General features: G+C 47.8%; 1 protein-coding gene across 1 annotated transcript in view; it reads left to right on the top strand.

Moving 5' to 3' along the window:
- Positions 1–3,806: 3,806 nt before the first annotated feature.
- The window catches only part of ZNRF3 (zinc and ring finger 3), a 147,448-nt gene continuing 131,975 nt past the window's right edge, over positions 3,807–19,279 (top strand). Inside the window, 2 exon segments of the mRNA XM_040619681.1 lie at positions 3,807–3,896; positions 3,899–4,105. Coding sequence (XP_040475615.1) covers positions 3,807–3,896; positions 3,899–4,105 — 297 coding nt within the window.

The raw sequence follows: 19,279 nt of genomic DNA on the forward strand, positions 1-19,279 counted from the left end.
GGGACGGGGAATAGGTCTCCCTCCTTCCCCTGCTTCCCAGTCACTCAGATGCCTTTCCAGAGGCAACTGTTTATCCGTTACTTACTTCTCCTTCCACACATAGTTAATGTGTTTGCAAACCCTCACGAATCTCTTGTCTACTTACCCAGCCCCCTCCATTGTAACATACCATATGCACATTTTTTTCACTTAGCAGTATAACTTGGAGATCATCCTATAGAAGTTCATAGAGTGCTTGTTTATTTTTTAAATGGCTATTGAATATGAGTCTTATTATATATTAAGTGGGTGTACCATAATTTATTTAACTAATTCCCTACTGATGGACAGTAGGTTGTTTCTTGTCTTTTACTATTAAAAACAGCGTTGCAGTGGATATCCATGTCTGTTTTTACTTAGCACAGATATCGTCTCTTTAGGTACTAAAGGATATGTTTACGGATTTGAAATCCCTATACTTCCCTCTTTGGTCCTATAAATAGAACATTGATGGTGGAACATTTCCCAAAGCTTTGTGCGGTTTTTGGCCTAAGTCGGTGAAATTTGCCAAAGGTCTGGCAGCTTTAACTGATGCTAATATACCTGTTCGTGGTTATTTTCATCTGAGCTGCATCTGATCAGTAGAGAAAAGAACAAGATAAGTTACACTCAGGATGGCCTAACTAGGGATGTGCCACGAAAAAGAATGAATGGGTTTGACTTCTCTTCACTCCTATCACTCGATCCAGTCCTTGGTCCTAGCCAATGGGTCTTATCTCTTATTTGAAGTTATTTTCTTTTTCTTTTCTTTTTTTTTTTTTAAGATTTTTATTTTATTTATTCGACAGAGATAGAGACAGCCAGCGAGAGAGGGAACACAGCAGGGGGAGTGGGAGAGGAAGAAGCAGGCTCATAGCGGAAGAACCTGATGTGGGGCTCGATCCCGGAACGCCGGGATCACGCCCTGAGCTGAAGGCAGATGCTTAACCGCTGTGCCACCCAGGCGCCCCTGAAGTTATTTTCTATCTCCCCTCACTGCCCATCAGACTTTGGTGAAACTTATTAACTACTAACTACTTCATTACTATCTCCATTTCTAAACAGCTTTACAACTGGTGAGAGATGAATTGTGTTACCTTTGTGTGGCTGGCCTGTGTTTTATTAACCATGTATTTCTTTAAAGAGGGTTTTAAAAAATTGAAGCCAGTTTCTTTTTTGACCCTTGTCTGGATTTTTGCTGCAGTCCTTGAGGGGAAGGACTGTTGCCCTTCTTCACGTTCGGAATTTATTTTGGTCCCACGAAGACCAGTGCTCCTAAGCAGCTGTTAACAAGCAGCCCCAAATGTCTGAAAAATGGGAGGGATACAAAACGATGAGCTTATCACTTATTCATTTAGTCATTAATTCATGCAACAAATATGTATTGAGTGCCTACTCTGGGCCAGGCAGCCTTGGCCTAAGTCAGTGATCAAGACAAGATCCTTGCCAGTATAGAGTTTGCTCTCTGGCATGTGTGTATGTGGGGCGTGGAAGAGAGACAAAAATAAGTAAGCAAATCATTTAGTAGGTTAGAAGGTGATAAATGCCACAAGGGGTGGAGAGCGGGGGGCAGGCCAAGGGAGACTGGGATTTGGGGAGAGGGGGCACACTGCCATTTTAAATAGAGCAGCCTGGGTCCCGAGGGTGTGAGATTTGAACTAAGCCTTCAAAGAGCAGAAACTAGTCTTACACAGTATCCTGTGTGTTTGTATGTGTGTGCGTGTTTTCATGAAAATACCACTAATGACTTTGAAATTTTTTTAACAACTGTATTGAGATATAATTGACATACCATTAAATTCATCATTTTACAGTGTATAATTCAGTGGGTTTTAGTATATTTACAGAGTTGTGCAACCATCAGCGTTATCTAATTCCAGAACATTTTCATCACCCCAAAAGAAACCCATTAGCAGTCACTACCCATTCCTGCCTCCCTCCAGCCTCTGGCAACCACTAATTTGCTTTCTGTCTCTGTAGATTTGCCTATTCTGGAAATTTCATATAAATGGAATCATACACTATGTGGTCCTTTGTGACTGGCGTCTTTCACTTACCATAATGTTCTCAAGGTTCGCTCATGTTGTAGCCCTGTATCAGTGCTTCATTCCATTATATGGATATACTGTTTTTGTTGACTTGTTCATCAGTTGATGCTGACCTTGAATTTCAAATATTGCAAAGTGTCATGGGTGGGCTGTAGTAATTGACTCTCCCCCTAATGACTGGACTGTGCCATTTAGGGGGAGATATCAGGACTGACGTTGCGCAGACCCAGCCAGCACTGGTTCAGCTTAGTTCAGAGGGAACTCACAAAGTCGCCGGACTCTGAGCTCTCCTTTCCTAGGTGCCTCCCTCCTAAGCAGAAACTCTGGGTGGTCCAAATGGGGCAATGCAGGTCCGTCGATTTTTTCAAGTGTATTTTCTATTTCACATTTTGAAAATATTTTTTCTACTTTAAAATGTAACCTTGGTAAGTTGTTTACCCAAGACAATACTCATTGCGTTTTCTTTTCGTCTTTTTAATATTTTGGGTGTGGTAGCAAGTAGAAGCAGATCATCCTAACCAAATATTTGCGAATATCTAAACAAAGCCATTTTGCTGAGAGAAGGAAAAGTCCACGGAGGAAGTGGGAATTGAATCTCAATTTTGAAGGAAGCGTTCGATTCTTATAGGACTAGACGAGGACAGAAAAGGCATGTTCCACAGGGGGACGGGAACTTGAAAGTTTATCTCCTGGGCGATTGGGGACCCCTGGACCCTGGAGCATGTATTTGGTACACTAATTTGGCAGCCATCATTCTGTGCATAAAGACCGATGGCGTTGGAATACTCTGGCCTTCTGCACACGGACAGTCTCAAAGTTTCAGAACCCCTCTTGGGGAGTGTTTGAGTTGCAGTCTCTGGGCTGGAGAAAGATGAACTCCATCAGAGTCCCATGGCTAAATGGCTCCCCCTCTGCCCCCCAGTTGAGTAACTGTCTTAGCGACACCCGGGCAAGAACCAGACGCGTCCCGACACGGCAGAGCTGCATACGGGGTCTTTTCCCATTCGATCCTAGAGGTGGGGGTGAGGGTGGAGAGCCGGGTGCAGGCTCCTGGGAACTGTGGATTGGAGCCGCAGAGCTGGGAAGGACAAGGCCGTAAGTACCGCACGGGACCGGGAGGCGTGGGGCCTCCAGAGAGAACGCAGTCGCCTGGCAGCAGGATGCTGTCTGGGTTCCCGCCGAACTCCGGCAACCGTGAAGAGAAATGTCTGCCGCCGGGGGCGGAGCTCGGACGAAGGGGTGGAGCTAGAGCGTGGGGGCGGAGCGAGGCTGAGGGGGCGGGGTACAGACGGAGGGGAGGGGGAGGAGCGAGGACGATGGGGCGGAGCAAGACGGCAGGCGGTGGGCGGAGCGAGAACAATGGGGTGGAGCGCAGGCTGCGGGCGAGGGGCGGGGCTGGGACGAGGGGGCGGAGCGAGCTCGGGGGCGTGCCCGGCCGTCGGGCCGCCCCCCGCCGCGCCCGCCCCGCCTTCCCGCTCCCCCCGGCGGCCGCCGCGGTCGAGTGCGGGGAGGGAGGGGAGAGCGGGTCACGACGTTGCCGGGGCGGGGATAACCCCTCACGTGGAGCAGATGAAAGGGCCGCGGCGCGACGGCCGGGGGAGCCGAGCCGAGCCTGCGACCCACAAAGCCGTCGCCGCCGCCGCCGCGATGGGGCTGTGAGGCGTCCGCCCGCGCTCGGTCCTCCGCCGGCCCGACTATGCCCGGCCGCGCCCGCCCTCCGCGCCCTCCCGCCGCAGGACCATGAGGCCGCGCTCGGGCGGGCGCCCAGGGGCCCCGGGCCGCCGCCGCCGCCGCCTGCGCCGCCCCCGCGGCCCCCGCGGCCGCCGCCTCGCGCGCCGCCGCCGCCGCTGCCGCTGCTGCTCGGGCTGCTGCTGGCGGCCGCGGGGCCCGGCGCGGCGCGGGCCAAGGAGACGGCGTTTGTGGAGGTGGTGCTGTTCGAGTCGAGCCCGAGCGGCGACTACACCACCTACACCACCGGCCTCACGGGCCGCTTCTCGCGGGCCGGGGCCACGCTCAGCGCGGAGGGCGAGATCGTGCAGGTAGCTGCCCGCCGCCCGGGCCCCGCGCCGCCGCCGCCACAAGATGGCTCCGGGGGCTGCGCCCGCCGACCCCGCCGCGGGCTGGCTGGCGGGCGGGCGGGAGGGGCGGCGAGGAGGCCGGCGGCATCCCTCCCCGGCCGGCGGGCGGGACGCGGCCTCTAGGGCGCCGCAGCGGGGGGCGAGTGCACGTGGGGGCTCGGCCGCCTGTGGGTCCGGGGGACGGGAGGGGGGACCCCGGGTCCGGATACCTACGTTTGGGCGGCCCCCTTGGGCCGGTTGCGCATTTCGGTTTGCCTCAGGTGGAAGTCCTGGAACTACCTGTTGAATGCCAACTTTGGAAAGATGAGTGATGAAGGATGGGGTGGCTTGTTTCAGGTCACAGGCTTTGCTTTCCATCCCTGCATGTTCTTTTTGAGAGTAGCCCGGTTTGTCTGCGGGCTGCACAACATTAGGTTCTTTCCTGGAACCTGTCTCCAGCTTCACCTGGGCGCTGACCCCCCTGCAGGGCTCTGGACAAGCAGCAGCAGGCAAGGAAGCAAGGGGAAGCTGGCCGAGGAGTGGGGATCGCGAGTGCCTTGGAGTGGCCGTAGAAGGCAGCCTTCGCTGCGTGCCTCAGATTACAGAGGGTGGGAGGGAGACTGCACGCTCCTGCGCCAAGGACTTCTGCGGAGGGCCTGGAAATCGGGAGACAGGGTCGCTCACTGACAGGGCCTCCCCACCTTGCTCCCAGTGAGAGAGCTCTGCATTCCAAAGGGAGCTGGCGAGGGGGAGCTTTTAAGCCGTGCCTACACTTTGGAGGAGGGACTGAGCTGAAGCCTCTGCGGTTGCTGAGCTGGGTAGATGCCTTCCCGCTTCCTTGGCTATGATTTTATCAACTTGTTAGTAGACTGCCAGCGCACTTATGGCGGTTAATATGCATGCCTCAGATGCGGGCGATTTGAAATGGTTGGCTTCATTTGGAGCCTTTTTGGAGGTGATGGGATGGCTGCAGGGCTCTAAGCTTGGGGCCCTCTGTGCTTTACTCTTGGATGAGTTATGAATGAAGAGAAGGGAAACTGTATGGATGATTGCATAGCAGCCTCTTCCTTTCCCCTCCCGTGGTGCATACTCAAAGCCCTGCGTGGATAGGACAGGGAGCTGTGCAGCTTGGCTCCTTAGAGGTGTGTCCTTACAAAGCTGGGGGAGGCACCCCTGCCGGGCGATTAATCAGCAGCATTGCCTCACAGGGCTCTTATCCCCATCTTAAACTTCTGCACGGTAAATAGAAGGGGAAACACATGTTTGAATCCTGTGACTACATATGTTAAAGGCTTTTGGACTTTTTTCCTTGCTCATGTTATAGTTATGGTCTTTATAAGCTTTAGAGAAGATGGTCTGCTGAAGATTCCTACACATTTTAGTGGCAGCCTTAAGAATAGTTTGAATCTTAAAGCTTGCTCCTTGAAACTCCTTGTTTCTCTTTGAGGCTTTCACTGTGACCTGATGGCTTTAGAAATGTTTGATTTACAGCCTTCTAAGAGAAAAGATGTTTTAACGTGGCACTTCACTTTTTGAAGGAGACTTTTGAAGTTTGCGATTTTTATCTGCAGTGTTTTAACTTGTGCTCTTTCTCCACGGTAGTTTGTCTGGGGGGCTCTCCATTATGGGTAGTGCTGGGCTTTGGAGATAATCTTGGGTTCACCATTTAATACAAAATTAGCAGTTTAAACACACCATTTGTAGCTATTTTATCCTTGTGAGTAGAGAGAGAATGTATGAATTTGGCAGAAGGAATCTGTTCTCTTTTGAATCTTTTCGAAGTGCTTATCTAACTCTTTTGTAGTCCATTAGCCTAGCCCCAACCCCCCCAAATGAAGTCAACAATTGCTAAGTAAAGAAAAATGACTTAAATGGTATTTAATAAGTTGACCTGTTAAGCACTCACTAATAGGAGTCCTTAATTCCTTTATAACTGCACAGTGTGTTGGTGAGTTTATCTGAGCGGTCTGAATAGTCATTTCTTGGTGTTCTCGCTCCATATCTTTAATAACTTTATTGTGGGGGCCTACTTGCTGAACCTCTCAAGTGCAGAGACGGAGCTCAGCACGGCTCTCAGGGCTGTGTGTGTACACAGGCTGGCATGGTTTTATTAGTTCTTCGAATACTGCTCGATTGAAGTAACTGGCGTGGCCCCTGTCAGCCCTGAAAAATGTTTTTGTAAGGGAAGCTGGTTTTTCAGGACCGCTGAGAGGGAATGTAACGTTTTGTATGAAAAGTGAGAATGTAGAAGAAACAGATTGGTGTTCAGCTTCAGATTCAACATGTTTTCTAAGTGCCTTGTCGAACTTTTCAAACCTCCTTTTATTTGCTATCTTAAAATAACCGTGCGTGATTTGATGTTTAGTATTTTATGGTCTTCAGAGCAGCGTTCATTTGCCTGTAACTAAACCCAAGTAGTGGCACTGAAGCAATTTTTGTGTTATTTCCACTGGGGTTCGGTAGCGCTGTTGTTCATGGTCAAGGGGAGAAAAAGACCTGTTTGGGAGTTTCTTTAAGAATTCCAAGATAGGAAATTGGTTTGTATTACTGTTTTTTCCTACCTCCCTGTTGCATACAATGACGGGAGATAGCTTATCATAGTCTGCTTTGCCCCAGATACTTCTAATTAGAGTACCTGTTGGTCATTTGCATGGATTAGGAGAAGGGGAGACCTGGTTAAGAGAGAGAGAGAGAGAGAGTGTGTGTGTGTGTGTGTCTCAGTGTCAGAGAGCGATAGTAATTCAAACCTTGGATTAGTCACCAGGATTCTTGGTTCTCTCCTTGTGAGTTTTAGGCTTAAATAACTTTCCCAAGGTCACCAGTGTACTCTGTTAAGAAGAGAGATTTTTTTTTTTTCTTCTCTGACATCTTCATCTGTGAAAGTAGTGAAAACAGTGTGTGGATAGGAAATGCTATTAATTATATTACCTTATTTATTCATGCAGCACCGAAGTCCATTTGCTCATAAGAGTGTCAGGCACACAGTGGGAATGCTGGAGGAAATAATTACAGTGCTGTCATTCTGAAGTGTGGAACTTTAAAGCGTTCTTAGACATATTGATACATATTTCATCTTTGAACCAATTTGTTGCTATTATGAGATCATTATCTGAAACTTTCAGACTTGGCTGCGCAACTCACATGGTTAGTGATGTTAAATAGAGGCCTGATTAAGCTCTGGCTGGTGGTATGTGGACTGGTTAAACAAACAAAGAAAATTTGCATCGCTAGAGATGAAAGATTGTTTTAAAGTGGAAAAGCATTTTTTCCCCCTTGAAGTCAAATATTTAGAAACTCTTGAGAAATTCATTTGTAGAAGGACTCTGAATGATAGGTTTTGTGTAACTTTAAAATTGGCCTTTCTGTATCCTGGGTTAAATGTTGAATGGTCTTGAAAGCAGAGGAAAATTGAGAACATTTAAGAACTAAGCCAGCGCCTTTAGCTATGAGGGTTTGGGGGAGGCCGGGTGGTGGGTAAGAAGGGTGAGTGACATCCTTAAATATCCAATATTAACTAAGGGCATCACAGAGAATAATTTTAGGAAATTAATTCCTCTGCCCTATTTCCCTGTCAGTGTGTTTTTGCAGTTCGGTATTTGATCAAACACTTCTTTTCATCTCCATTTTAAGTGAAGAGGCCTGCCTCTAAAAATTGACTTGGCCTCATAGAACAATTGTGTGCTGGCAGCTGACCTGGATTTACGCAGAAAGGGATTGCCGACTATCTTGTCAGAAGGGCCTTCATAGGTTAAAACCAAGCATTTGATTTGGGGGAAAACATTAGGGCTGTGTTCTGTGACCTTATGAATTCTTAGGGCCTCTTATTTTCTGCCTTGTTCTCTAAGATCCCAGGGGAGCTGTTAAGGCAGCGCTGAACAGAGATGCAGATGGGAGTGGGAGGTTTAAGCGTGGAATCTGCCGACCAGAGGGAAGGTGGTGATGGCCTCCATTTATTGTGTATGTGGCTCTGTGCCAAGCACATCATGTGTTTACTCATCGCCTCCTGACTTTAACATGGAATTAGCAACTACTGTTAACCCATTTTACAGTTGAGGAAGCTGAGCCAGAGCAAGGTGATTTGATTTACCCCAACCTCACCAGGCTAGCAAATGATAAAACCTGGATTGAAACCCGGGTCTGTCTGGCCCCTTTGCTCCTGTTTTTGCCAAATAACTAGAACTTGGCTGGTTAGGTTTGAGCATTAATTTGAGTCTAATTTCTAACAATCTAATATAGGGGTTCTTAACCTGAAGGTCACAGACTTCCAGAGGGGGCCTGTGAACCCTTGAAATTATATACGCAGTTACATACACAATGCATTTGTGAATGTGCTCTTATGTTTTCCTGAGAAGATGCACAGTTTTGCCCCTTGGGGGTTCTTTGATGCCCCTTCTCCCCAAGAGGAAAAAGAGAAGCACTGATCTAATACCCATCATATCGGAGGGTCCATCGCGAAGAATTTGGAGTGATGTGGGGCTCAGGCTGGCAAGAGTTGTAGAGAAGTCTGCAGGTTTGTGTGTCTCCATCGAGCATATTCATCTGATAAATATTTATCAAAACCCCATTTTCAGACACTGTATTGCTGTTTTTTGGAGTCCACAGTCTCTTACAGAGACAAACATATGTCTGGATAAATGATAATCCTTCCCAAGTGGGTTTCCCCACAGAATTGAGCCCTTAGTTCCCAAGACATCCATTGTCTATAATGAATTAACTTCTCTCTTGGGCATCCATCTGGTACTAGTTAAATGCATTATCCTTGGGTGAGGTGAGAAAATAGCCCCTCAAAGAATTTTTGCATTTAGTGCAAGAAGGTGGCAATCTGAATGCAGCATGTGGGAGAGCAGACTGTAAATGTGTTCCTTTTCATCGTTTCCTGGAAAATGGAGCATCTTTCGACATTGAAATGCCTTAGGAACAGCTCCTCACCCCTTCTCTTGTGGACCGTGGCCCCATGGGCATGGTCTGTTTGTTTTTGCTCATCCCTGGATCCATCCCTAGGTCCCCAGTGTCTGCCACTTACCAGACACTTAATAGTTGGCGAATGAATGATGGATTTAGAATGGACATCAGGCAGGCAATGGGTCTTAATGGACTTGAATAACTTACTTTGACGTTCGTGGCTAACACATTCTGGGATTATCTTTCCTTTTTGGTTGATATTTCCAGAAAGTTGCTTGATTTGATGGGAAGAATGGACTGCTCTCCGGTTCCGGTGGACCCATTGGTGTAACTGCAGGTTGTGTGAGCGCAGCCTGTGTGTGTGCATGTTGAGAGGCAGGATACCTGGCCTTGTAAGGGTCCATGGATGTTCTTTACTTGATAAAACACAGAGTACTGAGAAAGCTCTAACGTGGACAGCCGTAACGATGGACAGAAACCCACGGAGGAGAGTTGACAGCCCAGCCCCAGTGTCCGTAGAAATGACAGTCAAGGCTTGGTATTCAGAATCATCATTAATCTGAGTGTATGCCATGTGAAAACTTTGCTTCCTGTTGGTGTTTCCCAAGTCTGGAGAATGTGGATTTATAGTTCGTGACAAAAATGACATTTAAATCAGTCTTGATAATCAGAAGAACAGATTCAGCCCTTTCATGTGTACGATAAGGAGATCCAGAGAAGTGAAGTGCCTGGCCCAGGGCATGTGGCGAGTAGAGATGACCCTGATAACCGTTTGGGTCTCTAGGCTCCCAGGCTTGGAGCCTTTCTGTCGTTTTTGGTTGCACTTCAACTGACTGGGCCAGAGAGCGCAGATGCAGAAGCATGCTTTAGACTCAGGTGTATCATTGGGGAAAGCCAGACCTTCTTAAATTGTACTTTGGGTTTACATGGTGGCTCTCCTCCCCCCCCCTTTTTTTAAAATTTTTATTTATTTGAGAGAGCGTGCACAAGCTGGGGGAGGGGAGGGGCAGAGGGAGAGGGACCAGGAGACTCCCGGCTGAGCAGGGAGCCCAACACAGGGCTCGATCCCAGGAGCCTGGAATCATGACCGAAGCTGAAGGCAGACGCTTAACCCACTGGGCCACCCAGGCGTCCCCTAAATGGTTGCTTTTCTCCTCTGATTTAGATTTTGTGACTTGCTCAGTCTTTCCCTCTGTCAGAGCTTTATAAGATAGCTCCCGCTGTATCTGAGCCAGTCTGCTTCCTGTGTGTCAGGCTCTGGGCACGGGGCTGTGCTGAGATTTACTGGGCGAACTAGACAGCCTGAGATGAGGAAACCAAGCTCTGAGAGTGAAGGTACTTCCGACGTCACTGAGCATGTCCATAGTAGGGCTGAGATTCAAACCCAGGTCTGTGTGATTCGAAGCCGTTTCTGTTTTTACAAGATTGCTTCACTTGGCACTTGAGTCTGCTTGGGATGAGGTGATGGGAACTGATGGTGCAATTTGGAGTCAGGTATAAACTCAGGATCTCTGACCAAGAAGTGAGTCTGTAACTTCAACTGAGAAGACGCTGTACGCTTACAGAGATTTATTTCCCTACCTCCTTCTCTCATTCTAACTTGTTTTTCCCATGAGGGGCCAATCTACCAAGTTTGGGGAGAGGGACCAGTGACTTGAAGTATACAGCTGTCACTTGATGACTCGTCCATTTGTTTTTTTGGCTACTGGGAAAGTTGGAGTTCCAGAGACTTTTTTAAAAAAAATTAATAAAAAAAAAAAAAAAGAAAGGTGGAGTGGCCGTAAGTGTTCTGGCATTTAAGGGATTTCTGGTGTGAGACACACCTCCTTCCTGTAGCTGACTTTTTAGAGCCATTTTGAAGTCTGCATCACTTTCTCCAAAGAGATCACATCCCATGTTCAGCGCCTTTCTGACTTCGCACAGACTGTGTGTTCCCTCTTTGATTTAAAAGATGGCAAGAACCTAAAGCTGGGGATTCTCCCTGCTCGTTCCATCCTCCTGGCCATGAGAACTCATTGCAGGTGCTGTATTCCTTCTGTCGACAGACGCCCACTGTTGCCTTGTGTCCACCAGACCCTGGGCGAGGTGGGGGATCAGTAGGACCCTGTCCCCGCTCACGGGCAGCTGAGTGTAAGGGCAGCCAGTACGTAAACCACAAGTTTTCCACGGTAGGACACACGTACAGGAGACTGAGGGAACAGCTGGGGCAGGGTGCAAAGTTTAGGTCTGGGCAACCCATTCTGAAGAAACATGTACGCCAGGACATAGTATGTGGATTTGAGCCTTCTGGACTCTTCCGACTTGTTTTTTACCTACCTTTGAGGTTAAAGCTGATAACCCCTTTGTAGAGACGTGCCTTTTTATACCTGTCAAGCAGGATAGGGAGGAGGTAAAGGGTAGAATTCTTTGTTCCATTTGTAGCCTGAATGAGATGTTTTAAAAGTCTGACTTTTAGCAGCTCTGTTGACTCATGATAGTGTGAAGAGAATGAGGTCAGCTGGCCTATTGTGGTTCAAGGGAGAGCATTTTATTTTTATTACCCTTAAGATGTGTTTTAAGACTTGGTATTTTAAAAGAAAAAAAACAGACTTGGTATTAATCCCCTTCTCTCTCCAGCAGCCAGTGTGATGTGGTTGTTCAGAAACTCAATGTGTAGACTTGATTTGGTGAAAACAAACTTTGAGGATCCTAGCAGTTTGGTGTAAAAATGTATGTGGGAATGGGGATTTCTGTGGTGAAGCAGCTGCATTTAAAAAATATAAGGGGGGGGGCGCCTGGGTGGCTTGTTCAGTTGAATGTCCGACTCTTGATCTCAGCTCAGCTCTTGCTGTCAGGGTCATGAGTTCAAGCTCTGCGTTGGGCTCCATGCTGGACATGGAGCCTACTAAAATAAATAAACAAACAAATAAATAGATAAATAAGAGTAAAAGTCATGCTCAATTGTGTGTGCGTAAGGTCCTATCTAGTGCTGTAAGAATTTGATTAAAATCTGATTTTTTACTTGAATTGGAGTACGCTAACTTGTTAGAGGACATTTATTGAGTTTCTACTGTGGATACAGTGTAGAGAAAAACAGCCTTTTCTGCACCCATGATATAGCATGTGCTTTTGAGATGTTATTTCTGAGATTTCTCCTGTACAAATCTGGGCAGTTGAAATTTGCCTCTGAGGAAACTGAGGCTGGGAATCTAAGTAAGCATCTTGAGGCCACAGAGCTGGAATTGAACTTGGGCACCTAAAGCCAAGATACACTGACCTGCTTGCCTGAGGACTTGATGTATTTTGGTAGCTAAGGCAAAAATGTTAGAATAGATTTATTTCACATTGCTTCTAGTCAGTGCCCAAATCTTCCTTAAAAAAAAAAAAATCATCTGTAACTTACTATTTTTTTAAGATTTTAATTTTAAGTAATCTCTGCACCCAGTGTGGGGCTCGAACTCACAACTCTGAGATCAGGAGTCGCGTACTCTGCCGACTGAGCCAGCCAGGCGCCCCTGTAACTTATTTTTTAGTTGTACAAATAATACACGCTTATTGTGGAATGCTTGGAAGATACAGAAAAGTATGAATGAAAAAAATGAATCCCACTACCTAACGATAACCTCCGTTAACCTTTTGTGTTCCGGTACAGCTTTCCTTTCATTTTCCTGTAGTCTTGGAGGTATTCTAAAGAAAGTGTGAGAAAGTATTACTTGGTGCTATAACCCTTCGTCCACCTTGAGTATTTTCCTGTTGCTAAATGTTCTGAAACATTTTTAGTGTCTGCAGAAGAGTGGTTTTAGTTTATGCCCCCCCCACCAGGCTGGCATACAAGTTTCCACCTATTCCTGCTCATAACAGGTAGTGTCTGTTTCTAACAACAACAACAACAACAATCCAAAAGGCAACTTCATCCATGCGAAAGTGTGTGCATTTCTATTAGCGAATAGTAAAATGCTGGCTTTTTTCCTCTCCCATGAGGAGCTGAGTTGGGCTAATATCCGTATCAGAGGGAAGTTCCCCGGCGCGGTCTCTGGGTCCTCCCTCATCGGTGCATCTGAGCGTGACTCAGTAGCCGCAGGCTGCCCTTGGGTCCTGGGCAGGGAGAGGGCGGCTGTCCAGGCAGATGGCTGTGCTCAGAGGCTAGAGAGGACCTCACAGAAGGCCCCACTGTGCTGTCGGCACACCCCGTGGCAGCAGATTGTGGCCCAGGAAGGTGCTGCTCCTGCATTCCCATTTGGTGCCCTGCGCTTTCCCATAGAGCGGGATCTCTGCTTACGAACAGGCTAAGTTCAGAAGGGCCCTGTGCATCTGTCCTCTCGCCCCAAGTGACGCTGTCAGTTTGTGGTGGGCAGAGAGGCAAGGAGAGCCAAGCGCCAGATCACCAGGGCTGCATTCAGACAGCAGGACCAACGGCTGAAAACAGCTTCCCGGTGTTTTCTTTGATCCCTGTTAAAAATCTAGACATTTTACATAAAAATCTCGGGCTGTGGCTCTTCTTGCAAAATTAAAAGATCCGGCAACATTGGGTCCGCTTTTCTGCACAACAGCAGCCTCGCCTGCCCCCATGGAGGAGCAGCTGTGCCCATCAGATGGGACGTGGGTCCTCCAGTTCAGCGGCCTCTATTGCGTTGCTTTGGTTTACTTCACTCACTGGGAATTACATTTACCCACGCCTGGCCCCTGCGGGCACTGGAGTTCGCCATCCTTTCTCTGAAAGTTCTGAAGCTGAAAGCGTGTTTTTTTTTTTTTTAAAGACTTTATTTATTTATTTGTTTGAGAGAGAGAGAGAGCACGAGCAGGGGGAGTGGCAGAGGGAGAGGGAGAAGCAGACTTTCCGCTGAGCAGAGAGCCTGTTGCTGGGCTCGATCCCGGGACTACGGGATCATGACCTGAGCCGAAGGCAGATGCTTAAATGACTGAACCACCCAGGCGCCCCAAAGCTGAGAGCATTTACGTGGTGCTTGGTGAGCTTCCTTTCATTCCCTCCTCAACCATGCACTGTGTCTGATGCCCACTTTTGGCGGTCTGACGATGCCTCAGTGGCCCCCACGAGCCTCTGGTTACACTGCCAGGGAAGGCTGAATGGCCCTGTGGGACCAGAGTGCTCTTTTTGCTTTGGTACAGGGGCTTCCATTTTCTCTGGTTCTTCTTGAAGGCTGACGTTGTTTGACCTGTGTCTTCATGAAGATCTTTACGCCTCTTCTCTTTTTGCTCCTTGGTTTCTTTTGACCTCTAGAGTTCCTGTTTGAACGGAAGGGCACCCTGAAAATGCTGTGGCTCAGCTGCCCTTTTACAGCGGGGGGACTGTGGGCAAAGGCCTCCAGCATTTAGTCACAAGAGAAGCTGCGATTAGAAGTGTGGTCTTGGGGCTCCCCAGTGCTGGTCTTTCTCGGACAACATCCCACTCTGCTGGTTGAGTTCTGGAAAATCTTCCATGTGCCTGGTGGGTTAGGGTCCCCAGTGTACTTTCACTTGTATTACTATCTTGTTTCTTCTCTCAGCTGGGAGTGGCCTTCCCTGGATTCTGCCCCAGAAGGCCGGCCAGCTGCCGTTCAGGTTGTCCTGGTGGCCAAGGTTTGTCCCGTACTTGACATAGACTGCTTTTCTTTGTACCTAATTGTACACTTTTTTTTTTTTTTTTAAAGATTTTATTTATTTATTTGACAGAGAAAGCCAGCCAGCGAGAGAGGGAACGCAAGCAGGGGGAGTGGGAAAGGAAGAAGCAGGCTCCCAGTGGAGAAGCCCGATGTGGGGCTCGATCCCAGAATGCTGGGATCACGCCCTGAGCCGAACGCAGACGCCCAATGACTGCGCCACCCAGGCGCCCCCGAATTGTACACTTTTACTTAAATGCATGTGACGCGTGTGTTCAGCGCCTTTATGCAATTTTTGGAAATGACACAAGGTACCCAGAGATTTGTCATCTTTTCAGAAAGTGCCTCAGTGTTGGAGTCGGTGGTTCACAAGACAGCCAATGGCATGTAAAGAATGTTGCAGTCTTGACTTGCGAAGCCTTTTCAAAATCGCAATCAAGGCAGCCTGTGGCCAAGTCAGAGGGAAATGGTGCACTCAAGACGACGCTTGATTTCCTCTTTCCTTGCCGACCTTCCCTCTTTATGCCTTGCATTCTCGCTCTTTGAGTCCGTTCTTCCTTTCCCCACCAGATTCATCTTTCCGTGGTAACCTTGGATCTTGTCACAACCTTGATCAAAATCTTTCAGTACCATCGCGCTGTTGACTACCTAGCTGACTACACAGGTGACCTGGGCCTTAAGTCTCCCTCTCATCATTGCCTCTGGGCTGCAGACCTGGGTCCTTTGCGTTCCACCCTTGTTCCCGGAGTGGGTCCTGGGTTTTCCTTTGTGTCTGTCGTTCCGAGTGCCCTTCTACTGTAATACATTTCTATGCCCCCACATTCCTGACCCTGCCTTTCCCTCTCCCAGGGCTCTCACCTGCACTGGGGTCATATGTCCGTTCCTTCCCATCACACATTTCCTATTCCACAGTGTGTGCCTTCGAACTAAAGTGCTCTGTCCTTCACTCGGCAGCTGGCCTTAAATTCCTTGTTGTAGTTATTTTCTTGTTCATGTTTTCTTTTCCCCACGAGATCACAGCTCCCAGTAGATAGGGATTGTGTTTCAGTCATTCCTTGCAATAGAACTCTCAGATATTTACCAAATTGAAATCCTTCTTTGAGATCGTGAACTTAGTGATGGGGATGTCAGTGTGGCCGTAAAAAGACTGGGCTTTTTTGAGGGAGAACTTTCTATGATTGTAGAAACGATTCACAAGCCACTTGCAGACATGGGTGTGTCCTAGGGCTCTTCCAAATAGTTGGGATGACCGGACTCTCATAATACTTTCACCTTGCCCTTGCTCTTCAGGTCTGGAAAAGGAGGTGTGGATCAGGGGATGATGTCTTCTCTAATTTCTTCCAGCCTTGTGTGTGACTGCCTGGGTACAGTGTCCAAAGCATGCTGGAGAAGAGAACGTCTCAGCCTGACTGTAGACTTTTAGGGAGTGTGTTTTATTTAAGTTTGGTTAATATTTTGGTGACACTTAGAAAACGGGTACTTTTGAGGAACAGCAAAACTTCTGTGTAGCTCCAGTACGACCCATCCGAAGCAATTGTATGTGGGTCTTGACTTAAATTTGTGCCATATCGTTAACCTCATTTCTGCCCGCCTTTGGAAGCTCTGGCATGGGCCTTGATCCTGTCGTTTAAGTGCTGGGGTGGGAAGCAGAGTTTTAAAGGACTACAGTAGTATTTCTAAAGAGGCCAGCAGGCTTTGTGTGGAAGAAATTTCAATTTCATAAACATTTGATTTTCTACTCTTTATGGGGTCCACTGTAAACATCTGGGAATTATTCAGTTATTGCTTGGTTATGAACGTGTTGGCATGTTGAGATTCTTTTTTGGTTTTTGTTGCTGTTTTTGTGGAATAGTGGCTATCATCTGGGCAGTGGGACCTTCAGGAAGATTCTAGAGTCTATCCGTAATGTGTTCTATTTCACTTACTCTAGAGGGTTTCCTTCCATGCCTCTTCATGGCATGTCTGCTCCGGAAGTGTTCCAGTGTCCATCAGCAAATGCCGTCCAGGGAATTAAACAAACAGCTAATGTGTAGTTTTGAACTTTTGGTGTTATTAGGTTTAAATCTCTAGGACACATATAAACTCGCTTGTGGCATCAATGTGCCGTGTGGGTGATTTCAAGTTCCAGTGGCCGTGGTAATTTTTGCCTTTCCTGACTCTTGTGTTTAAATTTGCCGTCTCAACATTGCATCACCATAGGTTTTCCCATTTAATGAATATTTATGTTGAGCTGAGTTCTATACGAATGCGCTGGTTTCTGCCTTGATTATAGCTTGCTGTGTACTGTGGCCAGGAGTGCCCTACAGACAACAGAGTTGGCACACGCCTCAGCATGCCAAGCCCTGGCGGATGTGGTTAGGGACCACGGTGACTGGTGCTTGGGTTGCCATGCCAACCTTGTTTTTGGAAGGGGGAGGCTCTAAAACAGTAGTGGGATGGGGGCAGAATGGTTTTGAATGTTCTAAGTAAAATGATTCCCCATAGGTGCCCCTGCAGGAAGATATTGTAGAACATTCTAGAATTCTTACTACATGCTTAGATAACGTTAATTAGTCTCCTTAATTTACTTTTGCAAGGCTGTTTTCATCCCCCTCTTGCGATCTTATGGATGTTATATGACATATATGCCATATGTTATATATCAAATAGATATCTATATATCTATATATCTATATATCTCATGTGCACATGTCTTCCCTACTTGCTGCAGCGTGAATAGGGAATCTCCTGTCTCCTAATACTACCAACCCCCTCCTCTCATGCCCTGCCAACATCCCCTGCCCTCCAATAACTCTAACCTAGTGATAGCCAGGGGGAGGATGGTTGGGGGACTCTCCGTCCTCCAGCTCTTTATCTTCATTCCCCTCTTTTCCCCATCCCAAGAAGGCCTATCTCCCCTACTTATTCTCCTATATTCAGTAAAGACCTTGGTTGTGGGTGCCATCTCCCAGGGGTGGGACCTTCAGATGCCTAGCTCTCAAGCTTTGGGAGGTTGAGATAGGACGGGAGGAGAAGGGTTGTGTCCCTGGCACCCTGCACTAGAATGCTGTTTGCCCCTTTGCAGATGGTGCCCTGCATGACTAATTCTGCGGTGCTTGGTGTTGCGTAGTGAAGTGTCAGGAAGGGAATTGATCAGGTCTAGTAAGGGGACTTGAGGGCACCATCTGCTGTCGGACCATTTCTTGCTAGAAGGAGGACTAGCTACTGGAGGCTGGAACCTTCACAGGCTCAACAGCTCAAGCAGTCTTATGTTGTGGGGGGCTTGCCTTCCAGGCTCAAAACAGAAAAAGCAACCCCCACCCACCCCTTTGAATGGAAACTTACTATTTTAGAAGGGGAGGCTGACCACTCCTTTAGTCTTTGCTGACTTGGGGTCAGCTGTGTGTGTGACTCCATTAGATTGGATCCTCCTTCGGGGTGGGGCTGGTGTCTTAATCTTGTCACCTTTCCCCCACTCCAGCCTGAAGGGGCTTGTTGTGAATTGGGAAGAGCTTTACTTCCTCAAGATAGGTGACTTCCGTTTGCTGTAAATTGGTTATAAGGTGGATCCAGGGTGACCACAAATATGAAGGGCACCCCCTGGAGTTGTTCAGTGCACGAGGCGGTCTTCCTGGGAGCTGATTTGGCACCTTTGTATAAGCTGTTCCCTCTTCTTCGCTTCTCTCTCAGTAATTCTCACATGCTGCTTCTGATTTCTGTCGTTCGTTCCTAGAAAACCAGGGAACCACGTTTTTTAGAATTGTGTGTAACCTTAGGAAACAAGATACCAAGGGGACATAAGGAGTTTAGTGCAGATTCTGGACCTCTGCTCTGGCTGCTTTTCTGCTTTGCGTTAGCTCTTCTTAAGAGATGAGCTGACTCAAAAGGGGTCCCCAAACCTTGGGTACATCAGTAATTACATGGGTAGGCTTTTCATGGAGCAGAAATGATACCACTATTTTATGGGAGAAGATACACATGTATTCCTAAGAACCAACTTCCAAGTTAATTTTTGGACTCGAGCCTGCTTTGGGTATAAATTCTCCTTAGTTCTGTGTTACGGTGACAATGTTGAGCCAGCTGCATTTGAGAGGAGTGGGGAGGACACTTCCATGTCATCGACCATTGACATGGCTGTTAGGAGCAGCAGTTTTCAGCTTTGCTACGTAGACACCTCGGGCTCCCCAGGTTCCGTAAAGCAAGTTACAGATTTTGCAGAAGGAGCGGTCCTGGATTTCCTTTGCTGGTGGGAGAGACTGCCTTGAGTTTGAACCCAGCTACCGGCCGTCAGAACGTAACTTTGCCTCTCTGGGTCTCAGTTTCTTCATCTGTAAAATGGAGAGAAATTTTTTCTAGAGTTGGCGTGAGGATTAAATGAGCTGCTCGTAGCATACCGTTGGTGTTTAGTGATGGCGAGAATGATGATGAAGAAAATGATACACATTGTTTCATGACGTTCCTTACCTGTGGTTGAACATTTTTATTCTAAAGTGGTAGTTTATCAAGGTTAAAGAATCCAAAGGTGCTACTCACTGAGGAGAAATCATAGCACGGGTATCTTTTCTTAACACGCTCAGTGTCTTACCACTTAGACGGTAATCCCTTCTTCCCAGGTGGGGGCCCGTGGGCTCCCCAGAGTGGCTCCTAAGCACTGTGCAGGAGGCTCGTTCCTCCCTGCTCCCCACTTCCCTCTTTCACC

Source organism: Ursus maritimus, unplaced genomic scaffold, assembly GCF_017311325.1.
Source record: "Ursus maritimus isolate PB19 unplaced genomic scaffold, ASM1731132v1 scaffold_33, whole genome shotgun sequence".
NCBI lineage: Eukaryota > Metazoa > Chordata > Mammalia > Carnivora > Ursidae > Ursus > Ursus maritimus.